The 24,840-nt window shown below is 46.2% G+C and overlaps 1 protein-coding gene across 1 annotated transcript in view; it reads right to left on the reverse strand.

Annotated features, from left to right (window-relative positions):
- Positions 1-24,840, reverse strand: part of DAPK1 (death associated protein kinase 1) — a 235,950-nt gene that overhangs the window by 94,798 nt on the left and 116,312 nt on the right. Inside the window, exon 3 of the mRNA XM_006139841.3 lies at positions 10,668-10,889. Coding sequence (XP_006139903.1) covers positions 10,668-10,889 — 222 coding nt within the window. The remainder of the gene's footprint in view (positions 1-10,667; positions 10,890-24,840) is intronic.

Here is a 24,840-nt window from a genome sequence, read left to right on the forward strand (position 1 = left end):
AGGAGAACCAGGAGGCTTGAGGGGTCAGTTAAAGCTGCGACTCCGCACAGCTCCTTCCGCTGCAACCTCTCCATGTGCTGCTGCGGGGAGCGGTGGGCCAGGACGGGAAGAACACGATTCGTGATGGGGCTGTGAGTTTCTAAGAGGAAGTATGACAGTTCACAGGATTTGCCCCACCCAGACTGTCCTACAGTGGAGCTTGGCGTCACTGGGTAGGGTCTAATATAGCCACGTTCCTGGAGCTACAGAAGTCCCTAATGCAGATTGGCTGGTGGGCAGCAATGCTGCCTCAGTTTCCCACACCTTAGTGATCATAGGTCTTTCTTGGAGAAGAGCAGAGATTTCAAATACTCACTATCTATAGTTTATGTATTAGCTATATATAAATGTTTCTTTCTTCTACAGGCAAGAAAGATGGAGACAGAGATGGGGAAAGAAATTTAGCACCTCAACTGGTCTTCATCACATAATGCAACTCCAGCTTCAGCCAGCCCCAGACCACGGGCACGTGTGTGCCTGGCCTATTCAGGAAGATGAACTCAGAACCCAAACCATCCCACATAGGTCAGCCCGACCGAGCGCTGTGATACTGTTGTACCACCGTCCAACCCCTCATGCAAGATATGAAAATGATGAGAATATCCGAAAAACCATAGACCTATGAGCTCATAGGTGCCACAAGTGGTTTGTTGGTTTGTTTATTTATTTATTTTTAAGGTTTTTTGCCGTAAGACTCATGCACTTGCTGGAGAGAGGCAGAGACAGTGAGAGGGAAAGTGAGAAATCACCTTCCAGGGGGATGGCCATGCTGCAATCCCTTCTCCTCCATTCTCCTTCTCGGGTTTTGGGCACTGTTGCGCTTGGCATGATTTTCAAGCTGTCAGGTCTAGACTTGAACTGCAACAGGCCATGTGGAAGTCCAGCGCCTCAACCACCACACCATCAAAATATCTTCTTAAGTGAGCAAAAACACTTAATAACACTAGGAAATACTTTTCAACTGAACCACTAAGCAGCAGGGTATGGGGAGAGACATATGTACAGGGCTTTATCTCGCGAGAGCACCCCGAATGGACTGTAACCTACTTTACTTGATTTGATTCTGCTGTGAAAGGTTGAGGCCACTGCCCGTGTGCACGCTACTTCTCTGTGATTGCTTAAAAGTAGACATCCGAGGAGGGCGATGCCAAAGCATAACCCAGAAGAGCTCTTGAAATTACCTTTGTGAATAAAAACAAAAGTTCAGGAAGTCAAAAGAGCTGGCTGTCGTTCAGAGAAGAGAGAACAAAGGCAGAGGAAAAGAATACACTGAAGAAGTCGGAGTGTGCTTTTGTGAGTCACGAGCAGCAGTGCAAGTGCAGGGAACCGGGGACGGAAAGGCCAAGACATCAGGTACACCTCAGTGAGCAGCTTCGCTTCAGTCCCCACTCCGGCATTCAGGGTCTGACAACTGCCAGGGAAAGGGAGTTTGAAACCATCACTTCAATCTGTATTTGTCTTTTGAAAGGCTCTGCCATCCTCAATGTGCTGAGCAGGACAGTATATACTCATTCACGTGTGTGCACTGAGCTCATATATGACGAAAAAAATTCAGATTCATACTACTTATTTTAAAAAAAGAATTACTTACTCAGTGACCAGCAGATGGCGTAATGGCTACGTCGCTGGACTCCCATGTTGTTGACTGCGCGGTTCAAGTCGCAGATCTGGTGGCTTAAACTCATGCTGGGCGCATGTGCGTGCGTGCCCAAGATCCCAAGAGGAGAATGGAGAAGGGATCGGGAGGTGATTTCTCATTTTATGTCTCTCTGTCTCTGTGTCTTTCTGAATAGCGCACATGCCCTACAGCAAAAACCTCTCAAAAAAAGAAAAAAAAAACAAAAAGAATTACTTAATTTTACTTATTTATTAATTATTATTATTATTTTTAAGTTTGCTATAGGGTGCATGTGCTTGCTGGGGCAGGACGGGGGGGGGGCAGAAAAAAGAGAGAAAGCAAGCCACACCAGGTCTAGAACTTGAACTGTGGCCAGCCATGTGGGAGTCCAGCGCCTCAACCACCACACCAGCTCCTGCCCTCCACATTCGTATTCTAATTGCTTTACATCTTGGTGTGGCTAAGAATGAAAGAAGGAACCAATTGAACAAGGACCCCACCTAAGGTGATCTAATATTGCAAAAATGTCTGACTATGGTGGTTGTTTGGGATGAACAAACGAAATTATTAACTTAGCCAAAATAAAAAAGAGAGCTAAAAACAATTGCTGTTGTTCAACAGGCATAATGTTTCGGTCCTGTAAGAGGAAAAGTTCTAGAAATTCGTCGTGTAATGTGCATATATAGTTAACAATGCTGAAATAGTTACGATGGTAGATTTTATGATTTTTTTCCCTAAGGTTTTTGCCACAGGGTACATACACTGGCTGAAGAGAGACAGAGAGAGGGAAAGCGAGAAAGCACCCGTGGCGGGGATGGCCATGCTCCCTTCTCCTCCTGGGATATTGGACATGCATGCACACGCACCTGGTAGGATTTTCAAGCTGCCAGGTCTGGGACTCAAACTGCAGTTGGCCTTGTGGGAGTCCAGTACCTTAACCCCCATGTCATCTGCTGGTCCCTATGTTTTGTTTTTAAATTCTTACCATGATAAAAAGGTAAATAAAATTTCCCTTTTTAAATGAAAGTAACGTAATATGCATTCCATGCCCTATGCTTAGCTAAGACCACAGCAGAATGCATTAATTAAATGGAATTTCCTGCCACAAAAGAGAGGAGAGAAAGCTGAAAGGGGTTACTCCGTTGTAAAGCTTTGCCTTAAAATTGAAGCACAACAAATAAGAGGAGAAATACAGGGTTGGAAAGCCAAAATAGCTTGATTTCTTTGGGCCAATCACTATGCCAATACTGACTTGCCAATTTGAGCATTTTCACTGTATAAATCATAACATGATATCCCTTGAGGTGATTCAAAGCTACTGAGATGACTGGCAGGCCTTGATGGGGTGAGGCACATTCCTTGTTTATGTTGGACTGGATCCTCCCACCTCTCCAATCCTTCAATCCTCGGGTCCCATGCAGTGAGAGGAAGATTTATGGAGAACACCTTTTTGCAGTCGCTTGATGATATTACCATGATTAGATGTTTTATTTGTAAGTAGCTTCCAGAATTTTAGATTAATGTGGGAGTAGGCTCCCCATCCACAGACCTTGACTTCAGGATTTTCAGGGCTAGCCCTATAGCCTAGCGGGTAAGCCCTGCACATAAAGGGCTGGATTCCACATGTCCAACTGTGGTTTGAGTCCCAACCTTGGAAGCTTTAAAAACATGCCGGGCACATGTGTGTGCTTGCCCCAAATCCTGGCAGAATGGAGAAATGGGAGAAAAAGGATGGCAGCGTGACCATGCCCTATCTGGGGGTGCTTTCTCTGCCTCTGTGTGTATGTGGGTGTGTACCTGATGTGGAGCCAAAACAAACAAATTCTAGACTATTGACTTTGCTTAAAAAAGTGAGACGATCTGACAATACCGGATCCAAAATTCCACATGGCAACAGTCAGCTGAGTAGGAGCTGTCTTGATGGGGAAGGGCTCCCAGTTAGCTAGTCTCCTTCACTCCCTGGCGCCTCCCTGACGTTGAGGCCTCACAGAGACCAATCATGCTCATTGACATTGCCTGCCTGCCCCCCAAGGGCATTTCGGTTTGAATTTGGCTGGGGAGAAAACTAGACAGAAAAATGCATCACTGTCCACAGACTGAAATACCTAGCTGTTTCTAAGCAGCGAGTTTAGGAACTGAATGCCAGAAACCAGTGCCTCTGATGAACATGATGCATGCTTAAGAAATAGGACAAGGCCAAGTGGTGGTGTGGTAGTTAAGGTGCTGGATCCCAAATGGATGATTTAATGGTTCAAGTCCTGGACCTGGCACCTTGAAAAACACACTGGGTGCCTGTGTGTGCATGCCCAAAATCCCAAGAGGAGACTAGAGAAGAGACTGTGGTGTGGCCATCCCCTCTGGGAGGTGATTTTTCACTCTTTATCTCGCTCTGGCTGTTTTTCTCCAGCAAGCACACACACACACCCTATGTCAAAAATCTTAAATGAAAACAAAACAGCACAGATGTTAAATGCTGTGAGTTTGGCTCCCCTCTTCACCAGGTACCAAGACAAGTTATATAACGACTCAAGCACTGAAGATCAAAATGCCACAGTGGCTTAGCCATGCAGCAACACGTGGGTGAGCCACAACGCATCGAGAAGAGATTCTGGTAATGGCATGACTTCGTTAGGGAACAATGGGATGTGGAGGACATGAAATTATGATTCAAGACCTCACATGTGCCTCCTTCATACATATGTCGAGCTGCAATAGCGGATCGGCTGGGTAAAGATCATTTTCCCAAGAAAGTGGGGAGGGGAGGAGTCATTGCTTTAAAGCTACTTTCAGGCTTGCAGAAATTATAAAGGACAGATCCTGGATCAGATCTGACAACTGTGTCTATAACACAAAACATGTAGTTAGTGTACAAGGGCCATAAAGATGGGATTATCTTGCACTATGGAGTGGAGCGGTAGCTGGGGTCTTTATCTTGGTGGAAAAGGTGGGCCTGGAGTCTGAAGAGAACCCACACATGCTACATGGGGACAGGCACGAGCCTTCACTAAGGGATCAAGCTCCATCACGGAGCCTTGAGGATGTATGACTTGCCGTGGAATCCATCCCGAATGAAATCCAAAACATATGTCTACATAAAGATTACTAAATCCAAGGGTTCAGACGAGTGACCACGATTCCATCACAGGGTTATTTTTCTGACAAGTTCTTCATATTTATTATTTCCTTAGCCAACATTGCCTCAAATTTAAAAAAATTGTTTCATTTAATTTATTATTATTATTTTAAATTTGCCATAGGGTACCCGAGCTCACCAGAGAGGGAGAGAGAGAGACAGAGCAAGCTGCTAGGTCCAGGACTTGAACCATGGTCAGCCATGTAGGAGTCCAGCATCTTAATAACCATGTCACCTACTGGCCCAACCTCAGCATTCTTAAAGAAAAGAGAAGATGGAATCTATTACTGTAATTTTCTCAGAGGCAAAGATGACTGCTTCTTCTAGAAAGAGAGAAGACTTTGAAAAGTCTATTAAGAATGTAAAACAAAACAAAAAAGCCCTCTTCATGGCAATGTAAGTATATACAAACAGGACAGCCTTCTGATATAAAGTAAGGATGCACTTTCTCTTCTTGGTTCTTACTAACACTGTATTAGTCTGAGTGCTCCAGAAAAACCACACACACACACACACACACACACACACACACACACATAACTACACATATATATAGCACACAGCCCTCCTATGTATATATACCCTATACATTTTATGTGTATGTATGAATTGGCTCATGTGATTATGGGGGCTAACAAGTCCAAGATCTCAGGCTGGGTCAGCAAGCTGGGGACCTTAGAAGACTGATTTCCAAAAGCCAGGAGTCTCAAGACTTAGGAAGACCTGATGTTTCAGTCTGAGTCCAAAGGCAGGGAAAGCCAACGTCGCAGTTGGAAGTCATCGAGTAGGAGAATTTCTCTCTTGCTCAGGGGACTATCCATCTTTTTTTTTTCTATTCAAGCCAGCAACTGATTGTGCGAAGCTCAGCTGTACTAGGGAGGGCAATTGGTTTTACTCAGTCTCCCAGTGTAAATGTTCATCTCATTCAGAATTACCCTCCCAGGAACACCCAGAATAACATTTGGCCAAATATGTGGACAGCCCATGGCCTAGTCGAATGGACACATAAAAGTAACTGTGACCCCCACTTGCCTGGTGGGTGAAGAGGCAAGGGCATTTAGCTGACAGGGAGCCATGAAATTTGTGAAGAGCTATAACCAGAGATAAGCCTAATCCTGCAAGAAAGGGGCCATCCCATGAGAATGCTCCTGGCCACTTTGACCTAACAACTGCTCCTGGCAAGTTCACTCACATTTGATTAAGGTTATCACACAGTTCACAATGTAACACTGCACCTATCAGATGCCCACAATTAAAAAAATACTGATGGTGTCAAGTATTGGTGGAGCAACTGGAACGCTCATCATTTACTAGAAACTGTACAATAATACAACCCCTTTAGAAAAGTTTGGTAGCTTCTTATCAAGCGAAACATGCACTTGGTCCAGTTGATGGTGTGGTGGTTAAGGAGGCTGGATCCCAAATGGACAACTGCACAGTTTGAGTCCTGGACCTGGAGGCTTGAAAAACACATCAGACACACATGCATGTGTGCCCAAAATCCCAAAAGGAGGTAGAAACAGAGAAGAGATTGCAGCATGGCCATCTTCGCTGATGGGGTTGGGGGGAGGCTTTCTCATCCCTACCCTCCTTTCTCTTCCTATCTCTCTCCAGCAAGTGCATATGCCCAAAGAAAATTAAAAACAAAAGCAGAAATATGGACTTAACGCATGACCCCGTAATACCATTCCTAGGGATTTATCAAGAAAAATGAAAAATTACATTCACACACAAATCTGTATGTGAATAGCAGCTCATGATGCTCAAATACTCGAAAGAATCTAAGTGTCCTTCAATGGTTAAATGACAAACAAACATCCACAGGATGGAATAAAAAGGAGCAAGTCACTCCTGCAGGACATCACACTGAGTGAAAGAAGCCAGTCCCCCAAGCTTAGGTGTATGAGTCTACTTACAGGACATTTTCAAAAAGACAAAATAAGTGACAAAGAGCAGCTCAGTGGTTGCCAGGGCTCTGGGGTAGAAGGTGTAACTATAAAGAAATAGTACAAAGAATACTGGAATATTTGAGGGTATGAAACTGTTTGGTATCTTGGTTTGGTGGTAGTTACATGATCTACATGTGTTACCTTGTGTAGAATTATAAAACTCTCCTCCAACATCACATTCACTATATGAAAAATACTTCTTTTTCAAAACTGAGCTATAAAAAATAATTCGATGTCACCCGTTTATACATGAAATCCATACACCTAATGGAAAAAATATATAAGTGAGGTCCATATGAGCCCCAACCCGCCAATGATTTCAGGCTGCTATCTCTCACAGAAGTGGAGGCTTTTGTTTTGGGAAGACACAGATGAGTTCGCCCCTGAAAAAAATCTTTTGCACCACTGGAGGAAATAAGAAAAACAGGGGTTTAAAAAAAAAGGAAAAAGAAACTATCTACAAGACAGGATCAGTTAACCAAAATTGAATCCCAGACATACACATGCAGGTGGGCACGAGAAGGGCATCATTTGTACATCTCGGTAGATATGACCTTGTAATTCTTGGAAAAGGCAAACGAATTGTGATTTATAATGTTTCTTTTTCTAGCACTTTGTATTCAGGGTTTTTTTTTTTGGGGGGGGGGTGGTCAAAGCCTACAGCGAGGAAATTTAACCTGAAAGACAGAAGAGGATTTGCGCTGCATTTTTATCTCAATTCTGTCTGGTTCCCTGGTCCTTATCTTCACAGTAGCCTCCGACTTCCAGAGCCACACGAAGCTCCAGTGAGGACAGCATTGTGACCGTCCATTTTCCTCTGCTGTTCTCTAAGCAAGACGTTAATTCCCTACCCTGTTAAAACTCTCTCTTCCTTTAAAGCCTGGGTGTTCAGGGGAGAAGGTTTGCCTTCAGAGGACATGTGGTAAAGCCTTGACACATTTTCGGTTGTCACAACTAGAAGGGGCGGGAGCTCTGGCACCCAACGGGTAGAAGCCACAGATGCCACTAAACATCCAACCACACACAGGACAGCTGCCTGAGCGACGAATGATTCAGCCTCACGCGTCAGGAGTGCTGGGGTTGAGAACTCCTGGCTTACAGACAGGAAGGAAGAAAAATGTAATAAACACATCCATGAGCCAGCACTATGCTAGGTGTTTTGAAATTATTTTCTCATTTATCTCCCCCAAACCTTTTTGAGGTGGTTTATAATTTTTAAATTTTTTCCTGGTTTTGCCATAGGGCATGTGGGCTTGCCAGAGAGGGACAGCAGGGGCGGGGGAAGAAAGAGGAGGTGAGAAATTACCCCTAGGAGGAAGGCCACATTGCAATCTGTTCTATTCTCAGAATTTTGGGTACATACACACACGTGTCCAGCATGTTTTCCAAGCCACTGGTCTGGGACTTGAATTGCACAGTTGGCTATGTGGGATCCAGCTGCCTTAACCACCACACCATCTGGCTATCCCAAGGTGGGTATTTTTTTTTTTTTTTGAAAGGTTTTCACTATAGGATGACGCATTTGGTGAAAAGATGGAGAAACACAGAGAGACAGAAAGAGAGAAATCACTCCCAGGGGGGACGGTCATGCTGTAATCCCTTCTCCTCCATTCTCTTCTCAGGATTTTGGGCACACACACACACGCACCTGGTGTGAGTTTTAAGCTGCTGGGTCTGGGACATGAACCGTGGTCGACAACATAAGAGTCTAGCAACATAACTATTATGCCATCTGCTGGTCTCCTGAGGTGGGTATTATCAATCCATTTTATAGTTAAGAAATTTGTGGCTGAGACTCATAAAGGAAAGTGCCCAAATCTCAGCAATGAGACCAGAAACCATGGGCATCTTGGGCACCTGGATTGCAAAGCCCAGTTTCCTGCAAGTGAGGCACCCAGGGCTGGGCTGGCTGCTCTGTGCACCTTTCGCTTTCTTCTCTGCTCTTAAACACCAACTTGTACCCCTGAGATGGTCTAAGAAGGGGAGCTGTTGGACTGGCTGAGGGGCAAGTCTGAACTTAAGAGCTTCCTAGGATATGGAGGGCCTGTCATCACTGAGAACCACCTAGAAGTGCCTTGTTCCAGAACCTTCTTTAGCTCCATCGATTCCCTCCTTTTTCAGGGCACTAAAGTACCCTCCATCTAAAAGGCCTAGACACAGGCCCCGCTGCACCCGTGGTGGCTTCCTCTCCTGTCCTGTGTACTCAGGCAGGAAGCTGGGGACAGGGAGGAGTGGGAGATAAGACAAGGAAGGCCAGAGAACAATGTGCAGCGGTTACTGTCCCATAATAACATCCGACGGGCAGGGCTTTCCTGAGAAAAGCAGCAACATGTCTTAAAAACAAGTTCTACAATCACGCTGAGTGATCCTGGTGCAGTTTTATCCATTATATTGGATCATTGGTAAAGTCATGATGTATTTTTCTGTTTTCGAAAGTCATGGCTTTTCTGACGACCCAGTATAATTAGTGTTGGCAGAAGCTTAAAGATGGGGCAAGTATGTGTCTAAGGTAGAGGAAGAAGGAAGGGATGAGGGGAGGAAAAGAGAGAAACAGGAAGAGAAGGAGAAAAATCTGGAAGACAGGAATCGAGGAGAGAGGATTTACGTTGGAAGCTTAATGGAAAAGTTGGAAATGAGATGAACTAACAAAGAAAGACTAGCTATGGTTTGAATGTGTCTCACCAAAATTCATGAGTTCAGATTTGGCTATGGTGAGATTAAGAAGGTGAAAGTTTAATCTGAGTATGGTGTTGAAAAGTAGGACCTTTGGGAGGAAATTAGAATTAGATAAGGTCATCAGGGTGGGGGCCCCATGAATGAAGCCTGGAGGGGATTTGTAAGGAGAGAGAATAAGACACATGCAGACTAGGCACGGCTCTGCTCTGCTCAAGCTCCTGCCCTCCACCAAGTGATCCGTTAGCAATAAGACCTTCCCTCGATGTGGCCCCTGGACCAGCGGACCTCCATACTGTGAGCTGAGTAGATCTTTATATTTTTTATGAATGAATGAATATTATTTTTCAATGTAACCAGAGAGACAGAGAGACAAAGGGAAACTGAGACAGCAAGCCATCAGGTCTGGGACTCAAACTGTGGTTGACCATGTGGGAGTCCAGTGCCCCAATCACCATGTCACCTGCCGGCCCCAGATCTTTTATTTTTATACATTACACAGACTTAGATCATTGTGGCAACAGAATGGACTAAAACAAAGATAAACCTCAGTGAAGAAGCCCCAGACTTATGGAGGCCTCTGCGAATCAGGTGGAACGATACTAACGGAGCTGCTCTTCAGAATTTTTTCTCACCAACAGCAGCTAGGTCCCAGGCCAGGCACACCAAGGTTCTCAAACACAGCACAACCAATCCTGATGAGGCTCCAGGCCTCACCACTGTCTTGTCCAGCTGGAAGGAAGCTGTGGGCTGACCTCAATTACACTCCCTGTCCTACCAGCTTACCACCAGCCAGTCTGATTTTTTTTTTTTTTTTTTTTTTTTGCTATAGGGCGCGTGCACTTGCCAGAAAGACAGAGAGAGACAGAAAGCAAGAAATCACCCCCAAGGGGGGATGGCCATGTTCCAATCCCTTCTCCTCCATTCTCCTCTTGGGATCTTGGGCAAGCACGCACACACACCTGGTGTGAGTTTAAGTCACCGGGTCTGGGACTCAAACTGCGGTCGGCTACATGGGAGTCCAGTGACATAGTCATTATGCTAACTGCTGGTCCCCTGATGTGGGTTTTCTATTTCTGGCAGAGGAAAGCATTCCAAACACCACAGCAGGGTCCCAGGTACCAGAACCTCCTTCCCATACAAACATTGTGTGACACCAAATGCAGCAAGCGGGTGAGTGAGATTCTTGGAGTGAGTAGGCCACCCCGAAAGTCTCCTCCTCCAGCCCAACCCAGACGCCCCCAGCAGCACTCACAGTTCTAAGATGAGAATGACGTCAGTCTTGTTCTCGTACACCTCATGCAGGGTGATGACGTTGGGGTGCTGGATCTCCTTCAGGATGCTGACCTCCCGCTCGATGTCCTCGCGGCTCACACCCCGCCGGCTGGATTTAGTCCTCCTTTTCTTGATGAACTTGGCGGCATACTGGAGACCGGTGCTCTTCTCACGGCATTTCTTCACAACCGCAAACTGGCCGCTGAAAGGAAGAGATGGAACGGTCGTTACTGTGCACTCATAGCAGCCTCTGAGTGAGGATGGGGAATGGAACAGTTCACACTGTGGGCTATTATGTTAGGTAAGCTATTTCAGTTTTATGAAGACTTTTTTTTTTAATGAATAATGGTGCAAAGAATACAATTTCTTAAGGCTGGTTTTGTTGGCTGGGATATAACATCTACATGTCTGTGCTCTCTTCCATTTCAGGTCCCGAGACTGCAGGAAGTTGCTCTTTGATCTCATCTCACTTCCGACAAGCTCTTTTCCTGTATGTCCAGTCATAAAACTGGGAAACGAAGGGATCGAGGTCAGGAAATTGGCATAGAAATGCCTAGGCCTTGCCTTCAATGACATATTTCAATGTTCATCAGTTGAACACCCAGAATGACAAAAGCTCTATAACTGAGAGACTGAAAAGTCATTAGATTTTGCTTGGCAATTTCTCTAGCATGATGTCCCCTCTTTTCCTTTCCCAACAAAGTCTAGATCTAGGGGTCTTCATGGTCTTGGGGAAGCTGACTCCACCCCCAACTACAGGCATGGGTCAAGTGACCCAGGCAAGGCCAATTGGTGCCCTGTATTCCCCTAGCACTAACAGCAGGCTCATAGGCATGTAAGGCCTTTGAGAGAATGCACAAAGGCTCTCTCAGACTTTATCCTTCTGGATAAGAACACTCAACTACACAACCCCAAAAGCTGCTTCCAGCTATCTTGGGACCATGAAGGGAGCCACTCTTGGTTTGAAGACAATCATTGGAGGCAGATTTTCCAGTAGGAGGAAAGGAGTAAGGTCTGTGGTAACGCCGTGGAGTGGTTGGATCAACTGAGGCTGAAGCCATCAGTCTTTGGATTCTTCTTTAGCAACCTAAGCCAATAAATTCTCTTTACTGCTAAAGCCAGTTTGATCTGGGTTTTCTATTTCTTGCAGAGGAAAGTATTCCAAACACCACAGCAGGAAGCCAGAACCTCCTTCCCCATACGTGAAAATTGTAATAACAGAGTGTGACACTAAATACTGTGTGAGCGGGGCAGTAGGCAGGCGAGCGAGATCTTGGGTAAGTAGGCTACCCCCAAGGTCAGGGAACCACAGTGAACAGCCCTCCTGCATCGATACACCCACCCTTGCTTCTTCCATGGGCCATAGGAAGGGTCGATCCACCCCTGACAGGATAGGGACATTTCTTGGCACCTGCTGGAGAAGGGCTATGTAAAGAATTACCATGTTTAATTTTAGCTGGCTTTACGTTCCTCACGTGAAGACAAAAAAGAAGGAAGAACATCAAATTAAGGATAATATTATGATGTTAAAGAATGGATACTTTAAAACATTACTCATTTATTTTAGCAGCGGGAGGCCAGTGAAGAAAAAAAATCACATCATGAAGGATTATTTTTATAGCCGTGCCAATTTCCTTGCATGACAGGTTATTAATACTCTCTTTCCCCCTGCAGCAGGATAGCAGAGACGAAGAAGAATAAATCACACTGGAACGCGGGCACTGACTGCCAGTAAATGAGCTACCTAAAAGAGTCGTGAGGTCTACGTTACGACTTCATTACAACCATGTTCCAATTTCTCTGGGAAGCGAACACTGTTTCTCTATTGGGGTGTGGAGAGCAGCAGAGATGGGTGATACGGAGGGAAGAGGGGAAACTGACTGAATACAAAATCCACTTAGCTGCAGTGTGAGAGTCCAGTGAAGAGACACTTCTATGGCCTCTTCTTCGAAAAGATGCTGTCGTGTTGTGCACACGGAGCACATTCAAGGGGACCCTGGCATGGAGGGGTCCGGTCCAGGACAGCCAGCCAACCAGCAAACTGCGCGTTGTGTCCAGAGGCTGGGCCTGCCCAGGCACCTACCTGGTCATAACAGCTTGTCACAGGAGCCTCTGTGGCTGGCATCCTGGGGCTTTAAAATGAAAAGCCACGGAGCCAGAGACAAAACCTTTCGGCAGGAGAGCCACAAAGAATGTAAATGCAAACCTTCTGAGTGTGTCCTCACAGCCAATCATCCCAGGATGAATGCTCCCCCTTTTATTTATGGGAAGGTGGCTAACCAGAATGGCAGGGTTAGCGCTGGCACTAAGCATTCTGTGTGCTCAAGGCCAGCAGTCTGTGCACATGTCCGAGTGCACCGTGTTGCCTGAGTTTGCAGCCGAACATCTGCAGCTCGCCCCCTCACCCAACAATCGATTCTTCCCTCACACTCTGGGAGCTCCACCATGCAGGGTGCTGGCTAGAGATGAGCCGGTAGATTGGAAGAGCCCCACCTATGCCTGGATGCTGGAGTCCTGGCTCACCCTAAGTATGGAGGTCAAGTGAAGGTTTAGAATGCTCAAGAGAAATGCGTTCTAGTCCTAGCTCAGTGCCACTTATTTCAAGAAACCTTTCCCCATTTTGCTCTGACTCCCCCGATCTACCTGCCCCTGTGCCAATCCAGTTCTCCTTTAGGTCCTTCAGGTCCACAGAGTGCTGTCAATTCCTTGGGGACAGAGGCTGCCAGGTGCAGAGTAGCTCCCTGGGGTCTAGGCACGCACAATGCTGAGGTGCTCTTCTGCGATCTGAATCTGCAACCCTGAGAACCAGAGGTGTTAAGTGGAGGCTGCCGCATGACAACGCGTGGAACCTGGAGCCACGGAGCAGCTAGGAGCACATACACCCGCGAGCTGCACCGCTGTGAACTTGCGTACAACCTGACCACGCTGTGGCTCGACCTCCTGGTATCAGCGTGCCTACCTTGCAGGGTCGTTGAGCCCTTGGGGAAGGATCAAATGAGCTAATAAGCATGACGTGTGGAGGACGGCGTGTGATCCCAGTCAGTCTTCCGTAACTGTTAGCTGTGATTAATCTGCAAACTGGAGGCATTTTCCCTCGCGCACTCTGCTTCAGTCTCCAAGTGATGCAGTATTACACTCAAAACATCACTTCTCATGACTCAAAATATCACCTCTCAAGACTGCTAGGGAGAGAAGAGCTCTAATAGCTCCCCCCGCCAGCCCCCCAGCCCTCAGAAAGAAGAGCCCGCAGCAGGGCTGTGTTGTGTTAACAATGTGTAAGACTATTGCTAAATCTGGCCTTTGGCTTCAAGCTTCAGACACAACATCCCCTTCCCCGTTTCTTCCTGACCCCACCCAGGGTGTGTTTTTGCTTACAGCAGCTAACCGTAGGCCGCCCTGCCTTGGGAACTCAGTTACGAGCTGAGCTGATGTGACAGCACCCAGGCCCATGCCAGGCCCTGGGGCCTCCACGCACCTGGTAACGCCCACAGGGCTTTTCCACAGCAGAATTTGCTCGGGCTGCCGGTGAACCGTAAGGACAGAGTTGTTGGAGGGAAAATTCTTCTCTCATGACAGCAATTTGCTCTGCGAGGTGCAGAGCAACCCATTTTAAGACGATCCTCTACTTCCTGGATACTGGCTCTTGACCACGGGTTCCCTACAGCCAGCTCTCCACCCTGGATATACACTGCTTAGGGACAGTTCCTCTTCACCAAGCCCTGCCACCCTAACAACGACAAAACAACTGCTTTGTTTATCTATTTATTTTTTAGCAAGTGGTTCTAAATTGTGGGTTCCCTAACTAATGACAAGATACTGCTTCCAGGGTGAGCTCAGCCCATGGGTGCATACACGTACCCAAAGACGCAAGGTTTCCACTGCAGCCACTCTGGGGCCACTTGTCCCCAGCCCTGCTTTCCTCCTACCAACGCGCTGAGGCTAGCCTATAATGCACACTGATACGGATGGCTGCAAGATTAGCTCACTACATAACGTGGCTGCTCAGTGGGTGGGGAATGCGGTTCCCTCGCTGGAATACCCAGACTCTCTCTCTCTTTTTTTTCTTTTTTTGGAGGGTTTTTTTTTTTTTTGTTGTTATTATAGGGCGTGTGCGCTCGCCAGACGGACAGAGAGAGACAGAGAGACAGAAAGTGAGAAATCACCCTCCAGAGGGGATGGCCATGCCGCAATCTCTTCTTCTCCATTCTCCTCTCGGGATCTTGGGCACGCACGCACTCACACCCGGCGTAAATTTAAGCCACTGGGTCTGGGACTCGAACCGTGGTTGACTACATGGGAGTCTAGCGACATAGCCATTACGCTAACTGCTGGTCCCTACCCAGACTCTCTTTATATTGGCCATGACGTTTAATTTTGATGAGACAGTACAAATGAGTCTCATGATCCGTGGATTCCCTACTTGTGGATTTGCCTACTCGTTAAAATTGACTTCTCTTTCTCCAATCAATACTTGGGGGCCCTTTAACCGTCATTCACAGATATGTACTGGTCGGCAAAACAACACTAGAGGCTGAGCCCAGGTTCCTAGCCCAGGTCGAAGGAGGTGATGCTCTGCCGTCTGGCTCCCGCTGCAAACACACATTCTCCTTGTGGTTATTCAATTGCACATTTTTTCATAATTTTGTGCTTTGTGTCAGTGATTTCATTGTTTACTGCCCCCCTGGCACAGTGCTGTGGTGCTGTCTAACGTCCCTGTGCGGGAGAGGGCTGTGATGTACTTGAGGGAGGAAATACCTGGGCTAGGTGGCGCACTGACGATGATTTCAAGACAATAACCAACACTATGTATCGGACAAGGTGTCTTTAAACAGAAACAGGCCTGGAGCAAGGTTAGGTGACCAAAACTCCATCCTCTGAGCCCCGTCCCTGTGGTGACCTCCGGTGCCTTTTGTTTGACACACCAGTCACCTCGCGGTGAGGTATGCACAGACCAAAGCATTATTCCAAGAAAGGGCTTTGCAGGAAAAGCAAAGGCAAGGGCCCGTGATTAAATCAGTTTGGGTAATGCTGGCTTCTCTATCCTGTTGAAAACTCAGGAAGTATTTCGGTTCACTGAAACTATTGCTTTGGAGCTAGTAGGTGGTGTTAAGGCACTGGACTCCCTCACGGCTGACTACAGTTTGAGTTCCGGACCTAGTAGCTTGCTTTCTCACTTTCTCTCTCTCTCTCTGGAATACATGTGCCCCTATGGCAAAACTTAGTAATAATACATAATACTAAAAAACAACATTGCTTTAAGATGTTCCAAGGTGCTTTGCAATAAAAAGTAAACTACATTTAGGGAACCGGATGGTGGGACAGTAGTTACACAACACTCTGTGAGGCTAACCACATGGGAAGTTTCTGCATTCTCCCTGAGGCCTTGGGACACGCAATGGACGTGCATGTGCCTTTGATCCAGGTTGGCTGGGATTGGGGTAGATTGCAGCATGGAGGCCCGACTGGAGGTGCTGTTTCTCTGTCACTCTCTGTCTCTTTCTCTGATTATTTCTTGCTTGCTCATGGAAGAAAGAAACTTAAAAAAGATAAAAAAAGAAACTCTGTGTGTGTGTTGAGGAAGCAGTGTAGTAATAATTAGAGAGAAACATGAGACTCTCAAGGTCAGGGCACAAGGGTAACCGGCATCCGTTTGTGAAAGCACTTGTATTTTTGTAGGTCTTATGTACCTCCTCGTGCATCACATATAAACTGATGAACTCTGACCCGGCCTGGTGTTGTTTTCAAATTTATGTGTTTGTTCATGGGGGAAGGCAGTGTGGACACACAGGTCAACAAAGATGTTGCATTCAGAGTGAACAGATGTGATCTGACCAGACATGACTACTAATTGCTGCCTCATGAGTTGGTACCTGCTGGTCTGTCACACAGACAATACAAGAGAACAAACTCCCACCTGGGTTTGGAGCTTAAAACATGTGACCAAGACAACTTATCATTAAAATAAAAAAGATTTTTTTTTTATATTAGAGGATGTGTGCACTTGCCAGAGATAAAGAGAGAAAGTAAGAAAACAATTCTCCCACAGGCGATGGTCACACCGCAATCCCTTCTCCTCTATCTCTCCCTCTTTTCGAGAACTTTGGGCCTATACGCAAGCGTTCAGCATGTTTTTCCAAGCTGCCAGGTCCATGACTGGAACCATGCAGTGAGCCATGTGGGATCCAGCTGCCATAACCACCAGGCTGCAGGCTAGCCTGACAGCTTATCATTTTTTATCTTTGTTCTTGGGCCAGCAGGTGGTGTGGTGGTCAAGGGGCTGGACTCCCAACATGGCTGATTGCAGTTCAAGTCCCAGACCTGGCAGCTTGCGTCCTCATCTTCTCCCTCTCTGGTGAGTGCACATGCCTTAGAGCAAATTAAATGATAATAATTAATAGAATTAAATAAATAATTCAAAAACATATCTACTCAATACAGATAACAGAGATTTTTTATGGAACGGGGCCAGTGTTGCAATAGTAAAACACAAGGCTCTGCAAGGTTGCCCACGTGGGAAAGTTCTAGGTTAATTTCTAGAGATCTTCCTGAACACACCAGGCACGTGTGTGCCAGGGATCCGAGCTGGCTGAGGCTAGGGGCAGGCTGTGGTACCCAAATCCTGTTGGGGTGCTGTCTCTCTGTCTGTTTCTATTGCTTTAGCTCATGAAGTAAAACCGTCTAGTTTAAATCTAATAGCCAATAGTTTCATCTCTCTCCCTCTCAAGTCTTTGCAATGCACGTTCAAATGAACACAAAATCGTGTTTACTTCTGAATCCATATAGCCAATCCTTGATAGTTTTAGTGCTGGTTTAAGAGGGACCTCTTTTTCTTGAAAAGCTGCCTTGAGAGGGTAGTGGCAGCTTGAATCCTGCCAGAATACTAGAATAACAGGTCGCAGGTAGGAGGCGAGGTGACAGAAATGATTTCTCAAGGGTGAGTTAACATCTGATAACAATTCACGCTTACAGCAGGGAGAAAGACCTCGAGGGTTTACAGACTAGCGTGAGAGACAGGCAAGCTACACTGTGGGACGAGCAGTGGAAAAAGCATGGCATGGCAGGAGAGGGGAGGTGGGGAGGGCCCTGCTGCACAGACTGGGCTGCGTCCTGAGGCTGTGTGAGCCAGGAGTGGGAGAAGGTGTGTGATGGGGTTTTTGAGAGGATAAACAGGGTGGCAGGGGCAGAGAGGCCTGAAGGAGCCTGCTCAGTATTTCTGGAATGGATAGGACACAGCGGCGTGAGGTCAGCCACACAAACAGGAATTCGGCAACATCAGCCTCCACTTTGCAGGAAACAGGGCAAAGCAGGTCTCTGTGGTGAGGCAGGTCTCTGAGCATCCAGTGGACTCATTTCCTCCCTTCCCCACCCCACCCACCAGCCTCAGGGATTTCGGCAGATGAGGAAGGCTAACCCGGTATAGAGATTTGGACTTCAGCGCCAGGTGGGACACAATTCCCTTGGAACGTGTCTTTGGTGTTGCCCACGCCAGGAATTGCCTTTAGGAAGCTGCTAGTGACAGGAAAACAAACTACTTTTTACAAAAAAAAAAAAAAAAATTTAAGCTGGTGATTTTTACATTATTAAAAAAGTAAAAACTACAACCGTTAAGGCCAGATAGTGGCATAGTGGTGCCCAAATGGGCCCACACGGGAAGGTCCTGGGTTCACATCCCACAGCCTCTCTACACACTATGCAATGTGTGTGCGTGCCTGTGATCCTGGCTGGCTGAGGCTGGGGGTGGGTTGCAGCGTGAAGACCCTGTTTGGGGTGCCAGTCTCCTCTCTCTCTCTCTTGCAGAGGGAAAAAAGTAAATCCTTTTTTTTTTTTTTTTTTGAGAGATTTTTGCTACAGGGTGTGTGCACTTACGGAAAGACAGCGACAGAGAGACAGAAAGGGAGAAATCACCCTCCAGGGGGATGGCCACACCATAGTCCCTTCTCTTCCATTACCTCTTGGGATTCTGGGCATGCATAAAAAGTAAATAATAAATAGAATAAAATAAAATAGAAATATTTTATATTATATTTTATATTATATCCTTCAGAAAATATTTTGAACTGCTACAAGGGCTCAGTAAAACTGTCTATGAGTTAAAGAGTCAGAGTTTCCCAACCAATGAGAAAGCGGCTCAGGTTTCCATGGTACCCACAAAGAAGCAGAGCTTACGGAGGGCAGAAACTGGGGCTGGTCACCCTAGGAACCAGACAATACACAGAGTCAGAAGTGAGTTGCAGAGAGACGTGTGGGCCATGGGTACATGGATAACAGAGTGAGCCGAGGACAGTGGGAGGGAGTGGGTGCCCTGGCAGAGTGTGCTCCAAGGACAAGATCCCACAGAAGGCACAAACCCAAGGCCCTAAGGCCAGGGTAGCGGAGGGCGAGGCTTCCCATGCTGGTTTGGTGTTTTCCATGGAGTCAAAGAAACCTCGTATACAGAGAACCAGGTAGCTCCAGCCTCTTCATAATTAGGGAATTAGCAAATCAGGGCATCTGAGGACTCTAAATGCCTAGAAAGATAGCAGTAGCTACCTGTGGTCACTCCATTGTCCCCGTGATACATCTTTGGTGGGGGAAGGTCTGAGATCCATCTAGAAGAACAGAGTCTTTGGAGCTCACATACAAACAGATGCTACTTGAAGAAAGGTTTCACGGCCAAGCAAGTCTAGGGAAAATTGGTTAAGTGGAGTCATGATAGGTATGCAGAAATGCCCTTTTCCATTAGGAGGCATAGCATTTAGCATTTCACATTGGTTGAGGTTGATAATTTCAAAAAGTTTCTTTCTTTTTTGGTCATGGAGCATTTTTTAAAGTTTATTTGTTTCTTTAGAGAGAGAGAGAGAGAGAAAGGCACCCCCAACAGGGTCCCCATGCCACAGTCCACCCCATTTTCCAGGCAAGATCATAAGCGAGCGTGAATGTGCATGTGCATACATACACGCGCACACATACACACACACACACACACACACACACACACACACAGCTGGTGCACTCAGAAAGTCCCAGGATGCAAATCCAGGACCTTTCCCATATGGGTTCAGTTGCATTACTGCTGCACCACCACCTGGCCCTGGTCATGGCACATTCTGGAACCCAGTTTTCTTGGAAGGTGTGTGTTGGTCTTCTCTCCGAGTCAAACTATCAGATTCTTAAGAGATGAGACTGGATTGTGAGTCACTGTTTTATTTCAGTTTTTAGCATAGTTAAGTTAGCTGCATTTGAGGTTATTCCCTAAGGCATGATGCCAACCATAGTGGTCCTCTGTGGTCCAGTGGAGCTGAGCACAGAGCTAGAGGTGGGAGGTGCTGCGGCAGATTCAGGCCTCTTTGGAAACTATGACCCTAAGGGTGGAGACCAATAATCAGGCTGAGTGAGGAGGTCACCTGCCTTCTCCTCAGGCCTGGTGCTCCTTCAGCTTCCTCTGATTGCTGGTCAAAGGGGTATTTAGAGCATACAGGCAAATCCTTAATGGTTCAGCTTGAGGTCAGTGCTTTACTACTTGAGACCTACAGAGAATTTGAGGTTTTCTTTTTCTTTCAGTGAGATGGGTTGGGTAGTTTTGGTGGTAACTGAGAACAGGCAGAGTAGGTTTAGAGTAAACACTGACCAGTTGACTTCCAGATGAACTGTTGAGCCCTCACTGCCACCTTACCCAGCTAACCTGGAGTGTAGTGGTGATGAGAAGGAGCTTGGATCCTAAGGAGTCCTTAGAGCAGAGTCCTGAGTGGCCTCCCTGGCACTTGCCCTACAGGAGATTAGAGGTGCACCGCCATCTTGTTTTAGGCCCAGTTCCTTTGCTGACTCACTGTCATAGCGAATGCTTACTGATTCAGAGACGGTCTGTGACTTCAGGAATTGATAACCCATAGGAATTAACAAGACCTCTCAACACAATAGGCTTGCAAGTGTTCAATGGTGGGATGTGCAGAGTGAGTGGGGGGAGCTTTGCCCACTTTGTTAGGATCTGACACATAACACCTGCTTGGTGCTCCATACCTGGTTGTAAGAAAGGAAGAAAGTAAGTGTTGGAAAAGTCTCATTTAATATTACCTAAATAAAACAAACAATAATACTCCAAATATTTCCTCCGAATATAGTAAACTTAGTATCAGAATCACAGTTAGTCTCTGAGTCCAGTTTTATGGAGAATAAAATGCCCTTTTAAAGAAAGGATGTCTGTCAATTACTGCCATGCCAGGATCAGCTGCTCCATTTTAATGAATGGTGAACACGTGACTGGAGATCAGGGCTTCCATCCGTGAGGAGCTCTTAGGTTGTCCCAGGTGAGACCCGGAGCGTCAGCCCCCTTGTTTTATCATTCAGAACTCACCACACTATCCCCCTGAGCTAATCCCATTATTTGATCATCCTGACTTTGTCATGTAATCCCCTTTCAGCTACTAGGCTAAAGTTAACTAGGCCATATGAGATGATCGGTGCTCAACTGTCAAGCATTCTCAGGGGGAAGAGGGTGAAAAAGGGAGCAGGAGGTTGACATAACTTCATGGGGAAAAAGAAGGCCAACAGGGAGCTTAGTCAAAGCTCCTTATTCTGTATCCAAAGGAAGAGAGAGAATATCATTATTTGTTCAAAGTACTAAGATTCAAGATGGGGAACAACTGGAAAGAGAAAGGAAAAAGATTCGTGGAGTCTGAAGACCACTGGTCTTACTTTCACAAATACTATGTAGATAGAATTGCCCAGATTGAAATGTAGATTTTATAAATCTTGGGCTATGTTCTCGGCCAGTCCCGGAGTATGACAGGGACTGAACCAAGACTGTGTTCATGATTCCCCCCCCCCTCACTTTAGTAGGAATGCATTGCCTGTGTTTCAATTAGTGGGTTTGGGATCCCTTATCCCACTGTGTCACTGGGAGTAATAGCGTTTCCTTCTCCTGAGAAGCCAGGTCTGTACTGGCAAAGAGTTTGGACTGGAGTGACTTGGAAGACAGGCAGATACGCCTGCTGTTATGTGGCTTAGTGCAGCACGTGGCCGGCGCATTTCAAGGACACTGTTCATAGGTCTGTCCTGCTCCGGAGACTGAGGGGAGAGCTTCTGCAGGGCTTCTTCCTCCGAGGTTATGAGCATTGAGGGGCAGGTTCAGGTCTCAAGAAGGCATGAGCAGCTGTCTGGCTGTCAACCCGGCTGGGAAGACTCCCTTTCACAGTGCTCTTGGCCAAGCCCTTTCCCATGATAGCTACAGATCCATCACCTTGGCTCTGAGTCACGTGGGGACTCATCTCATGGAGGAAGTCTGGAGGGAGGAGAAGACAGGTTGGGGCTAGAAGGGGTCACTTCAGGCCATGCAAGGAGAGGCTGGCAGGGAAATGCACTGCTGGAGTTACCTGAAGTGAGAGCCACTCAGATAAAGCTGAAAGATGATAAGTTAAAGGGAAACCAGAGCTCCCAGGAAGGCTGAGTATTCCCTCAATGGAAGCAGAACTCCCTGGAAGCTGGCCATGAGGGCTGACCTCACTCCTGTGATCTGATCCAAGCAAACACGAAACCTGTGGGGGGAGCTGGGGAAGGCTGCAAATACCATGGACAGGAGACCAAACACATGGATGACACTACTTCTAGGAAGTGAGGCTTTTTAAACAGCCTGTGTCATTAATTTGGTCTTAGGCCAAACATGAAAGAAAATAAAAAATAATTTGTGCGTAGGAGGTCTGAAGATTGTGCATCCCAAAGCGGGGACTGTAACCCCAATGACCTTTCCATGGAGTGTTACTTCCTAAGAAAGCGTGGGATCTGACTTCTGTGGGATTTGAAGTGATCATTCATTGGGAGGGCTTCAGAAGTTTTAGTTGATATTAATGTAATTTTCTGGCAGGCCAGGGGGACATGATAGAGAGTGTGTTGGTGTCCAAGAAGGGTGATTGCCCTCTCGTATGGGCCAACCTGGGTTGGGTGAGAAGCCTTTCTCTTTCAGGGCTTCCTCTTCCACAGTGGGAGGTTGAAGAACTCTACACCTCTCCCAACATGGATAACCTTGGATGCGACAGAGCTAAGGGTCCACACAGCCTTGACACACGGATCGACAGGCTGTGCTTGCCTAGTCATGTGGAAACACCAGGGCCAGGGAGGTCACTCTGTTTAAGGAATCCACTAAGGCCTCTAGGCAGCTAATGAAGCTTAGAGGAAACGACAATCTAGCAGGAAGCTCAGGGCTCTCTACCAACTCAGAAAGTAGAAAAGACACTGGACTCCAGTGATACTAGATGGCTTTATGGCGAAGTGACCTCTGAGTAGGAGGTGTTAACTATGACAATACAGAACCTTGATCAACACAATCTGGAACTTACTTTTTACCAAATAGGCAAGAAAAGGCACACTAATAGGACCTGTTTTTCCTGCTTGCTATTGTCTGAACGTTTCCTCAAAATTCATGTGTGGAGATTTGTGAAGGGATTAAGAGGGCAAAGACTTAATCGGACTACAGTGCTGAATGATGGGGCCTTTGGTGGGATATTACAATTAAGGTCATTAGGGCAGGAGCCCATGAATGGTTTCTTAGGAGAGGGAGTGAGACCAGAACAGAGATAGGGGCACCTATGCACGCCCTCAGGACCCCATTACTTGAAAACCCTCACTAGATACTGCCCTTGGACCTCCAACCTGTGAACTGAAGAAATCTCTACTTGGATAAATTACTCAGGCTTAGTTATTTTCTGTCATTAACATCAGGATAAACTAGGACACAGCTATTATGATTTGATAGAGATTTATGAGAGTTACAGCATCACTGGTGACTTTATTTAGAACCACAAACGAGTAATGTGAAGAGTAGTTATCTACTTAAGTTCAAATCAGCCCCTTCAGTGACCTACCAACGCAGTAGGTTTTAAAAAATTGTTTAAATCACACACACATGTATATGACCTTCTTTTCTCTCTCTCTTTCTCTTTCTTTCTTTCTTTCTTTCTTTCTTTCTTTCTTTCTTTCTTTCTTTCTTTCTTTCTTTCTTTCCTTCTTTCTTTCTTTCTTTCTTTCTATGGGTTGTTGGAAAAGTCATGATGCATAGTACATAGTTTTATGTATTATGCTATAGTTTTTGCTATATGGCACATGTGCTCACTGGACAGAGACATAAAGAGACATCCACTGGGGCGGGGGTGGGGAAAAAAAAACCATGCCACAATCCTTTCTCCTCCATTCTCCTCTTGGGATTTTGGGCATGCATGCACATGTGCCTGGTGTCATTTTCAAGCCTCTGGGTCCAGGACATGAACCATGAAGTTGGCAATGTGAGATCTAGCTACCAGAACCTCTGCGCCACCTGTTGGCCCATGATTCATTCTTAATACCACTGTTGTGTCCCTAGAGTCGAACATGGTACATTGAATAAAATTCTATAATTTTATTAATATTGACTCAACAGTCACCTTACAGGTCCTTATAAGTCCTTGACTATCTGTTGAAATTTATACTGTTTCCACTGACCTCCCACAACTGCTCTGGCATTTAAAAACGTCATGCAGTATGTCTCAGCATGTGTTTTAAGAACTTCCTGTTCCCGGGCACACCATGTGCATTTATATGTTTTTTCTCAAATATTTACTGGGCTCTACGTTTTTTGTAGGCCTTGGCTAGCCATGTGTGAGCTGCCCAACTGCTTTAGAAGCTTGCCAAGAGGGCAATTAGTGTATTCAGCCTTGCATAATCATTTGAAAAGCAGAAGTATATTATAGCCCTCACATGGGCCATAGAGTTTGGGGGGTTTTGGCCTCCTTGGAGCTTTGTGCTTTGCTTTAGCTATTGCCTTAGGTCGTAACTTTAGGTAACTAGGTAGATTCCCTAACTGAAACACAACTCTCTCTATGTAAATATATTAAATATATATATACATATAAATACATTTGGGGGGGAGATTTTTGCTACAGGGCACATGTGCTTGCCAGAGAGACAGAGACAGAAAGTGAGAAATCACCCCCCAGGGAAGACAGCTATGTTGCAATCCCTCCTCCTCCATTCTCTTCTCAGGATTTTGGGCATGCACACACATGGACCTGGCATGAGTTTTAAGCCATCGGGTCCAGGACTCAAACTGCGGTCAACTATGTGAGAGTCCAGCAATGTAACCATTATACCATTTGCTGGTCCCACAACTCAATATTTTTTAAATAAATTTTTTTTTTTTTTGGGAGAGA

The sequence above is a fragment of the Tupaia chinensis genome, unplaced genomic scaffold (genome assembly GCF_000334495.1).
Source record: "Tupaia chinensis unplaced genomic scaffold, TupChi_1.0 Scaffold000007_1, whole genome shotgun sequence".
NCBI classification, from domain to species: Eukaryota; Metazoa; Chordata; class Mammalia; order Scandentia; family Tupaiidae; genus Tupaia; species Tupaia belangeri.